This window comes from Tachyglossus aculeatus, chromosome 1 (genome assembly GCF_015852505.1).
Source record: "Tachyglossus aculeatus isolate mTacAcu1 chromosome 1, mTacAcu1.pri, whole genome shotgun sequence".
NCBI classification, from domain to species: Eukaryota; Metazoa; Chordata; class Mammalia; order Monotremata; family Tachyglossidae; genus Tachyglossus; species Tachyglossus aculeatus.
Genome location: NC_052066.1, coordinates 89,711,115 through 89,727,681, shown reverse-complemented (window position 1 = coordinate 89,727,681; position 16,567 = coordinate 89,711,115). Strand labels below are relative to the sequence as shown.

Here is a 16,567-nt window from a genome sequence, read left to right as displayed (position 1 = left end):
TCTGGCATAGAACTTCTCTTTACCTGCTTCATATATGACAGATCACTACTCTGTCCACCTTCAGAGCCTTATGAAAATCACATCACCTTCAAGAGGCTCTCCTCAACTAAGCCTTCATTTCCCCTACTTGCTACTCATTTATATTCTTTGATCCGTTCCCTTTAAGCACTTAATATTCACTTCATCCTCAACCCTACAATATTTACATTCATATCCCTACACCTTGCCATTTCCCCTCTGTGTAATTTATGTCCATGTGTATCTCCCCTTCTAGACAGTATCTATACAGGTATCATGCCTGTGAACTTCATTGAACTTCCCAAGCATTTAGTACAGTGCTCTGCACACGGTAAGCACTCTGTGCCAAAGCTTGATTCAAAGATTCAGCTTGTATTTTCAGCGTTAATATGCAAAACCAAAAATTGTGCTTGAAGCTAACATTCATGATTATCTTGTTTCACGTTTGGTTTTAACTTGTTTTGTGTTTCATTTTTTTTTTTTCCTTCAGAGGCCTTCAGAAAGAGGAGATTGTGTTGCTTACACATGGAGACAGTGTAGACAAGGTGGCCGATGGATTCAAGGTGGTGGCCCAGTCTGGGAATATTATAGCCGGTAGGTATTTTAGAACTCCTGTCGGTGTTTCTGTCAGCAATGTTTCTGTAGTTGGGAAAGAATTCAATTTTGGCTTCCTTCTTCATACTTTTAGTGACGCAGTGGGAGATTCTTAAAATCACACATTTTCTATGTTCATATTTGCAGGCTTGTAAGCTCTTTGAGAGCAGGGCTCATGTATACTGACTGATTCCATGGTACTCTCTCAAGAATATAGTTTAATGCGCTACACACAATAGGTGCTCAATAAATGCCACTGATGATTGAGTTTTGCCAAAGTGTGATAATCCTACGTGGTTTTCATTATTTTAAGTTGAACGTGTTTTAATAATTTGATTAAAATGAATGATAACATTTTGATAAATTCTAATCATTTAAAATTGAGGAACTGACCATAGATAAAGGACAGTGGATTATAAAGAATTAACTGGAATCCAGATCTTAAAGTCATTAACTAGTCACAGGGCTGTTTAAATCTTTGCCAGGCCTTTCTAATTCTCTCTGAAGGGACGATGCAGCTGTGTGGCAATAGAGAGGGGAAGTGTTTAATGACATTCATTCATTCATTCAATCGTATTTATTGAACGCTTACTGTGTGCAGAGCACTGTACTAAGCGCTTGGGAAGTACAAGTCGGCAACATATACAGACGGTCCCTACCCAACAGTGGGCTCACAGTCTAGATGTGGTAGCACATCTGCTAGCACATCTCAGTTTTCATTTTGCTGGGAAACAAAAGGTCCAAAAAGAACGCAGGTGAGCCTTTTCAAAAAATAGAGAAGCAGCGTGGCTCAGTGGAAAGAGCACAGGCTATGGAGTCAGAGGTCATGGGTTCAAATCCCGGCTCCACCAATTGTCAGCTGTGTGACTTTGGGCAAGTCACTTAACTTCTCTGGGCCTCAGTTACCTCAGCTGTAAAATGGGGATTAAGACTGTGAGCCCCCCGTGGGACAACCTGATTACCTTGCAACCTCCCTAGCGCTTAGAACAGTGCTTTGCACGTAGTAAGTGCTTAATAAATGCCATCATCATTATTATTATTAATAAGCAATATTTAACATGGTGATTCTTATGTTTGTGAAGGAATAGCAAATGAATCCAAAAAACTCTACGGAGCACAGTTCCACCCTGAAGTTGGTCTAACCAAAAACGGGAAAGCGATCCTGAAGAACTTCCTCTACGATATCGCCGGGTGCAGTGGGACCTTCACGGTGCAGAACAGAGAGCTCGAGTGTATTCGTGAGATCAAAGAGCGAGCCGGCACTTCTAAAGTTTTGGTAACTAACTTCAAATTCTCCTGTTAGTGAACTGATGCATTTTCATCAGGCTAGATGCTTTTGTAATGATGAATGCTAATTTACGGGAGCTAGGCCCATATAGGAAATGGGCTTCGATTCAATCTTAGGGAATTTTAGATTTCTAAATTTCTAAATTCCTTTCTAAATCTGAAATGCTTCGTTACCTAGCGTTTCTGAAGTTGGTTTGCAATAAAGTTTAAGGTTGAGTCCTTGCAGTTCTGACTCCCGCCCTTCCCTGCGTGATCCCTGTAATCAAATCTGTTTCCCCCTTGTCGCCTCCCCTCTTCCCTTTAACCTTTAGGTTTTGCTCAGTGGCGGAGTTGACTCGACGGTCTGTACTGCTCTTCTGAACCGGGCTCTGAACCAGGATCAAGTCATTGCGGTGCATATCGACAATGGCTTCATGAGGAAGAGGGAAAGCCAGTCTGTGGAAGAGGCACTCAAAAAGCTAGGAATTCGCGTCAAAGGTACTGATGGCCAATGTGCTCTGTTTGCATGTGAGGAACAGACGCTTTTCTAAATTACTGGAAAGATGGAAGATCAGAGTTCATTTCAGGGGAAAGAAAAAATTGTGTGCTCAGAATTAGGTAAGATCCTGACATAAGAATAAGTAGAATGGGAAATTGACTATCAACTATTGTCAGTTTATAGCTATAGAGTTTGTAGTTAGAGTTATAGACTGTAACTAGACTGCAAGCTCATCTCGAGGCTGTAAGCTTCTGGTGGGCAGGAAATGTGTCTGCTGCTGTAGCGGACTCTCCCAAGTGCTTAGTACAGAGTTCTGCATATAGTAAGCGTTCAGTAACTACCATCGGTTGACTATAAATCATTGGAGAAAAAGGACAGATTTAATCGTTTCAGTGAATTGCTCTCAAAAAGGGAAGGGCAATCTGGGGAGGGTGTTTTTTTAGACGGCCCTCTCAGTTTTCCAGTTACTGCAGTCCATAGAAATCCATGGAAGAATGGTACCCCCAAACGTGTGGGTTTGTTTTGCAGTGGTAAACGCAGCCCATTCTTTCTACAATGGCACAACAACCCTGCCCATCTCAGATGAAGACAGAACTCCACGTAAAAGGATTAGCAAGACTTTGAACATGACCACAAGTCCTGAGGAAAAAAGAAAAATCATCGGAGACACCTTCGTGAAGGTACAGGCGTTTATTCCTCCTACAGCTCAAGCGACGTGCTCGTGCCAAACCTTCTGTTGTTCAAAAATTGTGCGGTCAGCCGCCGTTCCAGCGGGAAATCAGGAGTTAAGGTAAAGACGGCTCGAAAACAACTGAAGTGGTGCACGGTGGTTTCTGCCACCCTGGATGAAATTCAAGAAGGTTGTGGAAAACACCAAGATTATATCAGGTAGACTGCCCTACCTGACACTTTCTCTGGTACTTTGCCTGTAGTTAATTAGCACTGCAGAGGTAACCAGGTTTAACCAGTTCAGTGTCATCTTAAACTCACTGCTTCCAGGGGAAAGAGCACAGGTCTGAGAGCAGAGGACCTGGTTTAGTCCCGGCTTTGCCACTTGTCTATGGTGTGACCTTGTGCAAATCATTTAAATTTCTGAGCCCCAGTTTCCTCACCTGTAAAATGCTGATTAAATACCCATTCTACTTCTTCTAACGCTGTGAGGCTGTATGGGCAGGGACTGTCTGACCTGAATATCTTGTATCTACCCCAGTGCTTATTCAGTGTTTGGCACTTAATCAGTGCTCAACACTTATTACATTATTGTTCCATTTCACAGTATTATGAATTTTTGAAACATGCCCATTGATTCCATACGCAACAGCTAAGGCGCTACAGATAGCGTTAGCTGATCCTTTGATTTTGTAATTCTACCTGACTCAAGCTAGGAAGAATTTTCCGGCACAGAAACACATTGCAGTTTTGCCGGTTTTCGAGGCACAATTTAGACTCTTCTATTTTTCTTTGAATTACTTGCCACATTGTGCTCTCAAACATTATTTTCTGGCAGAAATGCCTGAACTAGTTAGCTGCAAAGTTAATAATGCTGCACTAGCACTGATGTCTTTCACTGTGATTTTTAATACTAAATTTTATCATTTTTTGAAGCATCTTTCAAAATAATCTTAGTTCTCTGCCTTATTTGGCTTTTTCTTTCTCTATAATGTAATTTTGGTATTAAGTGCTTACTATGTGCCAGGCACTGCACTAAGCACTAGGGTGGATACAAGCAATAGTCAGAGTTATAATTTGGTACCTTTTTTCTAGTTCCTGAACCAAAGTAGAATTACCGGGATTTTAGGTTTTGTTTTTCATTATTTAGTGGTGGATATAAATGGGCTCATTGATGTTAGTACTATATATTGCTCTGTGTTAATCTTAACTCTACAGTACTTTTATCCTAAAGCTTTTAATCTCATACATGAGTATAGAGAGGAAAAAGTAAATTCAAGTTCTCCTCACTCCCACATTTTGGGGCGTATTTTTGAGCAGAGATAAAGTTGACATATCTTTCGCCGGAGATAATTTCAGCCCGTCACAGTGGAATGTTTTTACAGAATTGCCTTATCTGTAGTGCAGCTCTGCAAAGAGTGTTCGTAAATTCCTCATTAGTCAAAGTTTACTTTCCGATCATCATTCATTTGCCCTAATTTAGTGGTTTGGAATCCTGTAGTAATTTATTTCAGGAAAAATAAGTTGTAGTAATAATAGTAATAGTAATAATAATGATGGCATTTATTAAGCACTTACTATGTGCAAAGCACTGTTCTAAGCGCTGGGGAGGATACAAGGTGATCAGGTTGTCCCTCGTGGGGCTCACAGTCTTCATCCCCATTTTACAGATGAGGTAACTGAGGCCCAGAGAAGTTAAGTGACTTGCCCAAGGTCACCCAGCTGACAATTGGCAGAGTCGGGATTTGAACCCATGAACTCTGACTTCCAAGCCCGTGCTCTTTCCATTGAGCCATGCTGCTCTAGTTGTAGTATTTCTATTTGTCATTAATAATAATGCTATTATGAATTAGTTTCCTATCCAACGTGAGGAAAAGTAATAAGCAAAATTTGCTTTTATAGTATAAGGGAAATGTTAAGGGAAAGGGAGTAGAGCTTTTTGATGGGGTGGGAACCAAGAAGGGGCAGGCTTCAAAGAGCCAACTGTCCCATGGAGCCACCATTTTGGCTATTTTTATAACAATAGTATTAGTGATAGTTCTTATTTAGTGTTTAATACAATATATAATTATTATAAGCCAATGTATCATACATTATGTATTGTATAATGTATATATTGCATACAATTATATAATATTATTGCATTTATTAAACACTGTGTGCACTGTACTAAGCACTGGGGTAGTTACAAGATAATCAGGTTGAATACTGTCCCTGTCCCACATGAGGCTCACAGTCTAAGTAGAAGGGAGTAGGATTTAATTCTCATTTTACAGATGAGGAAATGGGCACAGGTAGGTTAAAAGACTTGCCCAAGGTTACATAGCAGGCAAGTGGCAGAACTGGGATTAGAACCCAGGTTCTGTGACTCCCAAACCCGTTCTCTTTCCACTAGGCCAAACTTGTAACAGCGTGACAGAAAGCTTTCAGATTTTGTCAGAGACTTGGGATAAGCACGCGTAAGAGTCCAGCCTCGACAACTGAGGGCGTGATTACCCACACCTCCCCTACAATACAGACTGCTAGGGGTCATTCATGTCTGTTTGAGGACCAATTCCCTCATTGTAATAATAATAATAATAATAATGATGATGGCATTTATTAGGCGCTTACTATGTGTAAAGATTATCTGAATCTGTAGAGAGCTGTTCATCGAGTGATCTGTGTGGCTAGGGGCAAGGTGGTTTCTCCTAAAGGTGGCTATAGATGAGGCTGCGAGAAGTGAGGCAACTTGCCCCAGACGCAGTGAAATAATGGAACCTGTGAGATTTGCACTCAGATCTTTTGACTCTCAGGTCTGTCCATATTTTTTCCTACTGTAGTCTCCAACCTGAAGCTTGTAAGATAAGTGTTGCTTATCAGGCAGTTTCCGAGTGGCTCTTAATAGAGTCGAGTATTCACAATTCCCAAGTCCCGCTGGTCTGTGTGCTGGTTCTCTCCAACCTCTTTTGTTCTGACGACTTGACACCTGTCCAGATGTTTTGTTTTGTTGTCTGTCTCCCCCTTCTAGACTGTGAGCCCGTTGTTGGGTAGGGATCGTCTCTATATGTTGCCAACTTGTAATTCCCAAGCGCTTAGTACAGTGCTCTGCACACAGTAAGCGCTCAATAAATACGATTGAATGAATGAATGAACCTCTTTACCAAATACTGTGCAGGTTCAGAAAGCCCTTTCCCTTTCTTTCTCTCCCTGCCCCCCGTTTCCCCTGGAGCTACCTACCACTAAGGCTGGGCAGTGAGTTCAAGCTCACTGTGGGTAAGGAATGTGTCTGTTAACTTATATTGTGTTCTCCCAGTTGCTTAGTACAGTGCTCTGCACACAGCAAGCATTCAGTTAATACCACTGACTTGACTGATGCCCAACTCCCGAGAGTCCTACTGTACGTGCCTATTCATCCATTCATTCAATCATTTATTGAGCGCTTACTGTGTGCAGAGCACTATACTAAGCGCTTGGAAAGTACAGTTTGGCAACAAATAGAGACAGTCCCTACCCAACAACGTGAAACAACCTTGCCAGTTCCACTTCTGGCCTAGGCCTCCACCCAGGTGCCCAAGGTGAAGGTTGTGATTGGAGCTGGTTTGGTTGGGCCGCAATAAAGCGCTTAGTACAGTGCACTGAACCTACCCAGTGGCACTCAGTAAACACTGTTACTACTACTACTTGTAAGAGCTCAAAAAAACAGCCTTTTAGGGGATTGACACAGGTAAAAGAGCCCATCTTTACTACCTTCTCCCATGGCAATTTAGAAAGGTCATCTCCTCCCTAGATTTTTACATAGGCTTAACACAAAGGGTACAGTGGAGTGCTCTGCACAGAGGAAGCGCTCAAATTCCGTCGATTGATTGGGCATTTGGTTCTCTTCTGAATTAGCTGTGAGTATTTGGGTCAGAGAGATACTTTGAGGGACTCAGCTGAAGGATTGAAACGTCCGATTTCGAGTGCAAGCTGATGGCGTCTTGGAATATTTGAAAACACCTGGAGAAACAATCACGGGAAAGTCATTCAGGGAAAGCATTGTTGCTACTTGTCCTGGCTGGTCTTCTGTAGAAATTCAGTGTCTTCACCTTCGCAGATCCTTTCAGTGTGATTGGTAATGCGTGCAGAGCAGGTTGAAGATGAAAAACACTATTTTTGATTCCTCTGGTGTGGAAGTGCTTTCCAGTCCAGAGGGCACGGCTGCTCTGGCAGAAAAAATAACGTTTATCGTTCAAGTGGATTGTTCCCCTCTATAGATTGCCAATGAAGTAATTGGAGAAATGAACCTGAAACCCGAGGAAGTCTTCCTCGCTCAAGGAACTCTGAGACCAGATCTAATTGAAAGTGCTTCCCTGGTTGCAAGTGGCAAGGCCGAGGTCATCAAAACTCACCACAATGACACGGAGCTCATCAGAAAGTTGAGAGAAGAGGTAAATGCATGGTAACCTTTGGGCACCTGGGCCTTTCAGTTGGGAAGCTCAAACAGGGCAAAGTTTGACAGTCACGGATGCAGTTCACAATTTTCAAAGTAAGACTTCTTAGCTGAAATACTCCGGATATGCAGTACTGCAATAAACATGCAGTTTAATGGTTTAGCAAAAGGAAAAATCCTCACTCCCCTGTTCTGCAGGTTGTGTTTCAAAATAGACAAACGTTTCACACTAGTCTGAAAGTTTAAAGTTTGACTTTCGGTACTTTGCATGCTTTGGGTACTAAAGTTCTAGAGGATCATCTTAGATTGTGAGGACAGGGACTGTGTCCATCTGGCTTAGCTTTTCTGTCTAATACTTAGTGCAGTGCTTGACACCTATTGACACTTAAAACTATTAGCATCATCATCGTTATCTCTAGAATAAACTGTTGTTGTGTGTGAGTTTTGAGTATGCTTTTTATGCTTAAATTAAAAAGATACAATAATAGGGTGAAAGAGACAGCCAAAGATTATTTAATCCAACCCCTTGCCTCCAGGCAGGTGTACAAAGCATTTTTTATTTTTACACACTCTGGGGATAGGAGCTTCCAACCTCCGTTATTTGCCATTCTCTGCTTTACCCCTCCTATAGTTAAGAAGCTATTCTTTATGCCATAGATGAAACTGCATTTCAATTCATGTCTCCTCTTGTATGGGCCTTTGTAGAGGTAGAGGTCAGCTGGTCAGCGTCCTTATTAAAACAGCTTATATTCTTGGAGGCAGCCGAGTCACTCCTTTGCCTAGGCCTCTAGACGAGCCCTGATTTGGTTCAACTGTCATATTGGGACTTATTTTTAAATATTTTAATCTTAATTTTGTTTTGCTTCTCCACAGACCTCTTTGAAATGAAGTAACCGAACCCAGACAGTTTCCTAAAGATCTGGCCATTGCAGTGGCCAGAGGGAAGCTAGTGTAGGTGTCCATTTGGAGTATGGCCAATGGAGAGTGCTTCTAATTGCCTCCATTTGGCAGGCCGCTCAGTTTTGGAAGAGGATAAATTCCTAGTTTTGGCATTCCATTATCCTGTTTACATGCCCTAGTAGCTCATTCCTCTTGTAATAATGGCACTTGTTTGTACACCCATTCCATCTATATGTTTTCAACTCCAGCAAATCCTTTGTAACAAAAATGATAACATTAATGTAAATAATATTTTAGAATCTAAGATCCCAAAAACCTGTGTGTACATATCCATAAATTGTCAACCAGCGAAAATTCCAGACGCATACAACATTTAATATGATTAAGTATCTGCGTTTGAAAGCCGGTGCTTTAGAAATATAATTCACTGTTTAAAACTAGTTATATGTATATATTTTTTACTTTTGTTGGTGCTGTTACTGTCTCTAAATATTTCCTGTCTGAGTGTGATTGGTGCCTAGCATCCAAATGCACTCCAAGTTCTGTAGCCTTCTCCTTAAAATAATAATAATAATGATGGTATTTAAGCGCTTACTATGTGCCAAGCACTGATCTCAGCTTTCTCTATATAAAGGGCAGATCCATAAGTCCTGTCATACCGTGTTATGATTTATTGCCCCCCATTTTTTAATGCCGGTAGTACTATTACTCAAATGTTTCTTTTCCATCTCCTCTTTCTTTAGGGCAAAGTAATAGAACCGCTCAAAGACTTTCACAAAGACGAAGTGCGAGTTTTAGGCCGAGAACTTGGTTTGCCAGAAGACCTGGTGTCCAGGCATCCATTTCCAGGTAAAGAAAGGTTTGGACCTCCCTGTCCTAGGAAAATGATGCCTAGGAGAATGCTTTCAGCATTTACAAATGCTTGTAGTAACGGCAATAGAAAAATAGTACTGCAAGTAGGTAAGCTTATCTCATTAATTTTCACAAAACATCCTGCAAATGAGTGAGGTAGACTGCAGACAGGGTTTATCCAAGTTTATAATTCAGATCAGCTGGGATAACAATTCTCAAGACCTTTAATGCATCACTACCCAGGATACCTCTCATGACACAGCTACTGTTTGAGCCCACTTTGTATTTAAGTAGTACCACCCTTTGCTTGTAGCAGAGCTACTGTAGAAAGACAGTGTGACCTAGTGGTCCAGCATGGGCCTTGGGAGTCACAAAGACCTGGGTTCTAATCCCGGCTTCGCCTCTTGTGTGCTGTGGGAGCCTGGGCAAGTCACTTCACTTCTCTGAGCCTCAAATATCTCATCTGTAAAAGGGGAATTAATATTACGAGTTCCATATGGGACAGGGACTGTGTTAAACCTAATTTGCTTTTATCTACCCCAGACCTTAGTATGGTGCCTGGCACATAGTAAATGATTAACCAACCCCGTCCCCAACCACCACCACCCAAAGGGAAAAAACACACACACTCATACACCAACCACCACGGACCTTTTAGACTGTAAGCTCATGTGGGCAGGAAGCAGGTCTACCAACTCTGTTTTATTGTACTCTCCCAAGTGCTTAAGACAGTGCTGTGCACACAATAAGTGCTCGATACATACCATGAAAATAAAATAAAGGCAACTGGATTGAGCCTCCATTTGAAATCTGAGGGTTTTGAGTATTTTAACTTTTAAGTGGATGGTTGACAAATTCAATCACTAATATTTGTATTATCCCACTGTTTTCATCCTTTCATTTCTTCTAGACTGTGAGCCCACTGTTGGGTAGGGACTGCCTCTATATGTTGCCAGCTTGTACTTCCCATGTGGTTAGTACAGTGCTCTGCACACAGTAAGCGCTCAATAAATACGATTGATTGATTGATCCTGTCTTTTAGGTCCCGGCCTGGCAATTAGAGTCATCTGTGCTGAAGAGCCTTATGTTTGTAAAGATTTTCCCGAAACCAACAACATCCTGAAAATAGTAGCTGACTTTTCTGCAAGTGTTAAAAAGGTAATCCTTTTTTCTGGATATCCCACCCTCATCCCCACAGCGCTCATTTACCAATCCACCATTTATTTTAATGTCTGTCCCCACTCTAGACTGTAAATTCAGTCTAGCGGGGAACAGATCTGCCAACTCTGTTGTATTGTTCATTTCCAAGTGCTTAGTACAGTGCTCTGCACACAGTAAGCACTTAGTAAATACTGTTGATTGTTTGACGTCAGGTATCTTTTAAGTGGGGAATGATAGTATTTAAAAAAAGCTACAGTTATTACAGTAATTATATCTCCCAGTCTTATAATTGTTTTGGAGATGGTGGGATTTCTGCCCACAGAAGGGGAAATATGTTCTGCTGTCATAGAGAGTGGAGTGTTGGGGTGGCTTATGAGCTTGTTTATACTCAAAAGATGGGCACTGCTCTAAGTCCATAATGTTCAGTTCCTATGATCGGAGCCCGAGTTAGTACAGATAGAAAGCTTAATTCCTTGTTTCCCAGAGTGGTAGTGGAAAGAAAGAAAGCCTTGTTTCCGGGCCTTGAGAATCCTTCTCGAAGACCCGAACGATACTCACTCGTTTAAATTGCCTTCTTCCCACAAACTCCCTCGGTAACGCTTCACGTATTTTATCAAGTAAAAACTAATGCTTTAATGCTGTAAAATGCCCGCCACAGTGTAAATCATTGGATGTTTCGAATACCCTAGGATGATTAAAATGCCGTCTGTCAGAAAGTGTTCTTTTCTCCCTTTGAACAGCCACACACATTATTGCAGAGGGTCAAAGCTTGCACGACCGAGGAGGATCAGGAAAAGTTGATGCAGATCACAAGCCTACATTCACTGAATGCCTTCTTGCTGCCAATCAAAACTGTGGGAGTGCAGGTTAGTAAGGCATCCACCTTACCTACCGAGAGCTCTCTTGCGAACGGCATACTCAGAAGACAGGAGGCAGTTGATGTGTGCGTGCATGCGTATTTGACATTTTTGAGTTGATTATAGTGACTGACTCGTGCGATGGTTGAGTGGGGGAGAGACAAATTGTAAGTTCCTTGTTTAGAAAACTAGTGAGAGCATTTTTGAGACTGAAGGGATAGCGCTCTTGCGGGTGGACGGAATATAATGACTGAGATTTTGGAGGTCTCCAAAATAAGTGAAATGGAAGTTTGGTGCTGTTTTTGTTGTACCTAACAAGATTAGCTTTAAAAGACCAGTTAGGGCTTGTGCAACAAAGGAGGCTGCAGGAACCCGGCCTGTGGATAGAAAGATGATGGTATTTGTTAATCGCTTACTGTGTGTCAGGCACTGTACTAAGCTCTGGGATGGTTGCAAGAAAATCAAGTTAGGTAGAGCTCCTGTCCCATGTGGGGCTCACAGTCTCAATCCCCATTTTACAGGTGAGGTAACAGGCACAGAGAAGTGAAATGACTTTCCCAAAGTCACACTGCAGACAAGTGGCATAGCCGGGATTAGAACTCATGACCTTCTGACTCCCAAGGCCTGTGCTGTATCCACCACGGCCATGCTGTTTCTCTGGATAGCAAAGAAACCTTTTCCCTGCAAAACCCCTTTTCATTGGGTCTCTCCTTGACTGTAGCACACACGCTGATCCCTACTAGGTGACAATCAGGGAGCTGCTGCTGGCCTTAGAACCAGGGGAAACAAATCCCTTCCCAAGAATAAGAAAACTGTGCAGGTGACTGTTTTTCATCACTAGTCTCATAGATTTGAATGGGATGGAGAAGCAGCCTTATTTATATTAATGGACCTCTCCCCTTCTAGTCTATAAGCTCATTTTGGGCAGTCGTATTTATTGAGCACTTACTGTGTGCAGAGCACTGTACCAAGCACTCAGTTATATTGTACCCAATCTCTGCCACTGACAGATTGATTCTCTGTGCCTGTTTCCTCATCTGCAGAATGGCGGCTCAATACCTGTAATCCCTCATGCTTAGACTGTGAACCCCATGTGGGACTAGATTATCCCAGTGCTTAGTACAGTGCATGGCTCATAGTAAGCGCTGACCTAATACTATTGTTACTACTATTAGGTGCAAAAAAAGTATTCCTTTGAAAAATTTGGTCTCCCGAGGCTGTGCCTCTTGTTTGTAAAACAATTCTATTTTTGAGGTGTTTTCTCTTATTGTTCCCCAACTGAACAAACAAATCTATCCTGTCAAGTGTTTCACCCTTCCTCTACCTACTAAATGGTAAATTCTGTTTTAGAGTTTCTTTTCAAACGCATTTGGACCGGTCCATAAACATGACAGAAGATAGACCATTCATTTCAACAAATTCATTCTTGGATAATTGATAGTGTTCAATCAGGTTTAATTGAACTTGCCCCAGCGATTACTATTTTTCCTTGGAGAATACTGCCCAAATCCCTTACTGAATGAAAAGGCCCCACGTCTATTTATTGTCTAGACTTGGGGTTTCCAACCAGGGTACTCTGGGGACCGTCTAGCGGGGCAAAAGCATCTCTTCCGTTTGAATTTCAAACAGAGCAAAAATTGGTTCTTTCTCCTTGCTGCCCCCAAGACGAGCAGAGATTGAAAGATGGAGGAGCAGAGATGAGTTGAATCCCAGGACTAAAAGTGATAGCAGTGTATATGCATCTTGGGACTAGAGGCTGGAAGATACTAGAGCATAGTATGTGCAAGATTGTCTAAGTGGAGCCCTTAGGCATCTGTATAGGAGGACGCAAATTGAGGTAAATCCTAATAAATGCCATTAAAAAATGCTCATGAGCACAACTACTCACAAGTTTACAGTGGAAAAGTTGTCCTGTAAATCAGGCCAGAGTGACTATTTAAGTAAAGGACCGTTCTCGTTTTCCTACTGGAAGTGGCTGGAAGGGACTTCTGAAAAATTTGGGGTGTCTGTCGTGGTAGGAGGAAGTTAGGAGTGGGACAGCAGGAGTCTTCATTGCTGCTGGCAGCCTTTCCCACTTTTTCCTTCCACTATTGGCTGTTTGAGCTGGGCAGTTTCTAGTTCCCTGCTTCCAGTCAAGCCTTCCCCTTGCAGAGCTGATCCCATGGGTACCCCCATCTCTGGAGGCGCCCCCCAAGGAGAGACCCTGGGGTGGGGCTTCTAAGGAATCAGAGAGCTGGACAAGTGCTGGGCTCTGGGCATCAGGTGGGCTCACCCCACGTCCCGAGGGCATCTCCGAGCACAGCCTCAACGTACGTCTCAGGACCTCTCCCTGTCCACCCCCTGCCCCGGCCCCCAGCCGGATCCCCGGAATCATCCGATCGCTCCCGACAGGTCTCGATTTCAAACTGCTCCCGTTGCTGCTCGCCTCCCCCAGGGTCAGCGGTTGTCTGCTGCTCCAAGCCTGGGGAAACAGGCTCAAAAATCCCCCCAGTAGTCCTTTCATTTCCCCTCCGCCACCCATCAGTGTTGAGTGAGAGGGTTCACTTCGTGGACACTGAGCTCTCTGTCACTGGCACCTCACTGGACCCTGAGGTCTTCAGCAATGACATCCCGCTGGATCCTGAGGTGGCATCTCACTAGACACTTAAGTCGCCCCTAATGGCACCGGTCACCAGAGAGTACCACCCCTTACCCTTTTGTTTATCCACCATCAGCCTGGGGGAGAGGCAATGCAGCTGGACTCTGGTGAACAAGAGGGGCCTTTCCCACCCTTGTCAGAAATAGCGTGGCCTAGTGGATCGAGGCCGGGCATGGGAGTCAGAAGGACCTGAGCGCTAATGCCGCCTCTGCCACTTGTCTGCTGTGTGACCTTGGGCAAGTCACTTCACTTCTCTGGGCCTCAGTTACTTCACATGCAAAATGGGGATTAAGACTGGGAGCCCCATGTGGACAGGGACTATGTCCAAACCTGATTTGCTTGGCTTAGTTTAGTGCCTGGCACATAATAAGTAATAAATACCGCAATTATTATTATTATTTGTCATCTAACTTCCTGTAAGATGCACTCATCTTTCTCCACCAGGCCCCCAGGGACTTACGCTCTTCCTGCAGCTGCGTGAGTCGATCCCACTGCTGGACACCGTATGTGCCATTTCCTGAGATTCTTAGTCCTAAATCCTGTCCTGTTAAAGTGCTTAACAAATAGCATTAAAAAAAAAAAAAAAAACAAAGCCCTCGGGGTCAGTTTAGGAGGGTCCAGACCCTGGTTAACCTCTTCAGGGTCCTAAAGCCATCCAACTCTCCTATTTTGGTGCCAGTTTGGCAACCTCTGCTCAGTGTCGTTTAAGTCCCTGCACCCCTGTTGTTGCCACCTCCCCCATCAGAAGCCCAGGTGTCTCCCCAAAGGCCAAGAAGTCATCAGAGACTAGCCTACCACCTCCTTCCTGGGCCTGGCTTCCTAGGAAAAAGCCAACGTAGAGAAAATTCTCCCATGGCTTCTCCTGAAGTGTCTACCGTAGGCAGATACCAGGACCTGAGATCTCAATAATGTTTGGTGGAGTCTTAATTCAGTACCAGTGAAAACAATTCCAGTTCAAGCCACCTTCCCGTAGATACTTTCCTCCTGTGTACTTCCCTATAGAGAGGCAGCGTGGCTCAGTGGAAAAGAGCCCGGGCTTTGGAGTCGGAGGTCGTGGGTTCAAATTCCGGCTCCGCCACGTGTCAGCTGTGTGACTTTGGGCAAGTCACTTGACTTCTCTGGGCCTCAGTTACCTCATCTGTAAAACAGGGATGAAGACTGTGAGCCCCCCGTGGGACAACCTGATCACCTTGTAACCTCCCCAGTGCTTAGAACAGTGCTTTGCACATAGTAAGCGCTTAATAAATGCCATAATTATTATTATTATAGGTGTTCTGGGGATCATGTGCCTCTGGTCCTTCCTCTCTTGCCCCAGGTTGTCCCAGATTCCAGTCTCTCCCACTCCGAGTCCTTTGCAGGGTTTCCTCTCTCCCCATCAGGGGCAGGAGCCTCACTCTGGACTGTAAACTCCCAGGTTATCCCAATCCTAACTGAGGATCCTCTCCTGTCCCTTCCTGTGCCCCGAGTCTTTCCAGGGTCACAGCACGAGATATTCTTGTGTCTGGCTCTCTCAGGCACACAAGTTTGCAACCTCTCACCCCAAGCTGGCCCTACGGTGGTCTCCAGTTACCTGGCCCTGCTAATAACTACCCAGTGCTTCCCTAGAATTGGCTCAGCTAAATATTTATACTTGCCTCAGGGAGAGGCACCATGCAGCAGCTCCCTTGGTTTCCTCTTCCCCCTCCCAATGGCAAGGCCCAGCGGGACCGGCCATCACAGCGAGTCGTCGTGTTAATGGAGATTAGACCGCATCTTTTATTTTTAAGGTCTCATTCGAAGGAATCCTTCACACAAACACATGCATGCTCTCTCTCTTCCCTTCTCATACTCCCTCCCATTCCCAACAACATGCTCTGTCTCACTCTCACCCACTCTCCCCTCAACAATACACTTCTTCGTTTATCTGCTTGTGAAGGATTGTGTTGGCCCTGTTGGGTTTTGAGCACAGTGGAAAGACAAATGCTTTTGAGCACCAAACCTAATGCCATTTTGTTTTTTTTAAAGAAAAAAGACTGAGAAATCCCTGGGTAGCTTTACAGTCTTTAGAGACCTTGGATTTTTGAATTCCAAAAAAAGAGAGGAGGATAATGGTGATGCGGAGATGACATGTCCTGTTATTTGTGGAACAAAGGAATTTTGAGTTTGCATTCGTTCTAAGGAACTTTGTGGGGCTTCGAAAATACCATCACACTCATCGGTAGAATGATGTAGGAATAGTCCGTTGTTGGGTAGGGACCGTCTCTATGTTGCCAACTTGTATTTCCCAAGCACTTAGTACAGTACTCTGCACACAGTAAGCGCTCAGTAAATACAATTGAATGAATAGTCCCAGATATTTGCAGAAGTGGGAATTTTGTCTCAGGAAAGCCTACTTGATTTGCTTAAGTAGATTTAGAGATGAATCTAGAAATAGAATAGAATCCTGCATCTATGCCTCACTGAACTGTGAATTGAACTGTTTAAAAAAAGGACTGCGGTATATGACTAGCTTTTTAGAGTGGATATTTTGAGGAAATATAATTTGTAGAGTGGGCAGTTACTTAATATAAGCACCTAACCACTCTTTGGTTTTTGCACAAAGCTATAATAAAGTTAACCGTAAAATTGGGGACTTGAATTTTGCCTCTTGATCATCCCACGAAATGAGACAGACCCTGCTGGCACCTAGGCATATGGCATCTTCAATTTTGAATTTCCTGCAT

At 43.4% G+C, this 16,567-nt stretch overlaps 1 protein-coding gene across 1 annotated transcript in view; it reads left to right on the top strand.

Moving 5' to 3' along the window:
- GMPS (guanine monophosphate synthase) overlaps window positions 1-16,567 on the top strand; it is a 74,641-nt gene that overhangs the window by 40,463 nt on the left and 17,611 nt on the right. The window contains exons 5-12 of the mRNA XM_038752736.1: window positions 509-612; window positions 1,695-1,888; window positions 2,211-2,376; window positions 2,906-3,057; window positions 7,282-7,455; window positions 9,101-9,206; window positions 10,252-10,367; window positions 11,111-11,236. Of these exons, the coding sequence (XP_038608664.1) occupies window positions 509-612; window positions 1,695-1,888; window positions 2,211-2,376; window positions 2,906-3,057; window positions 7,282-7,455; window positions 9,101-9,206; window positions 10,252-10,367; window positions 11,111-11,236 (1,138 nt within the window). The remainder of the gene's footprint in view (window positions 1-508; window positions 613-1,694; window positions 1,889-2,210; window positions 2,377-2,905; window positions 3,058-7,281; window positions 7,456-9,100; window positions 9,207-10,251; window positions 10,368-11,110; window positions 11,237-16,567) is intronic.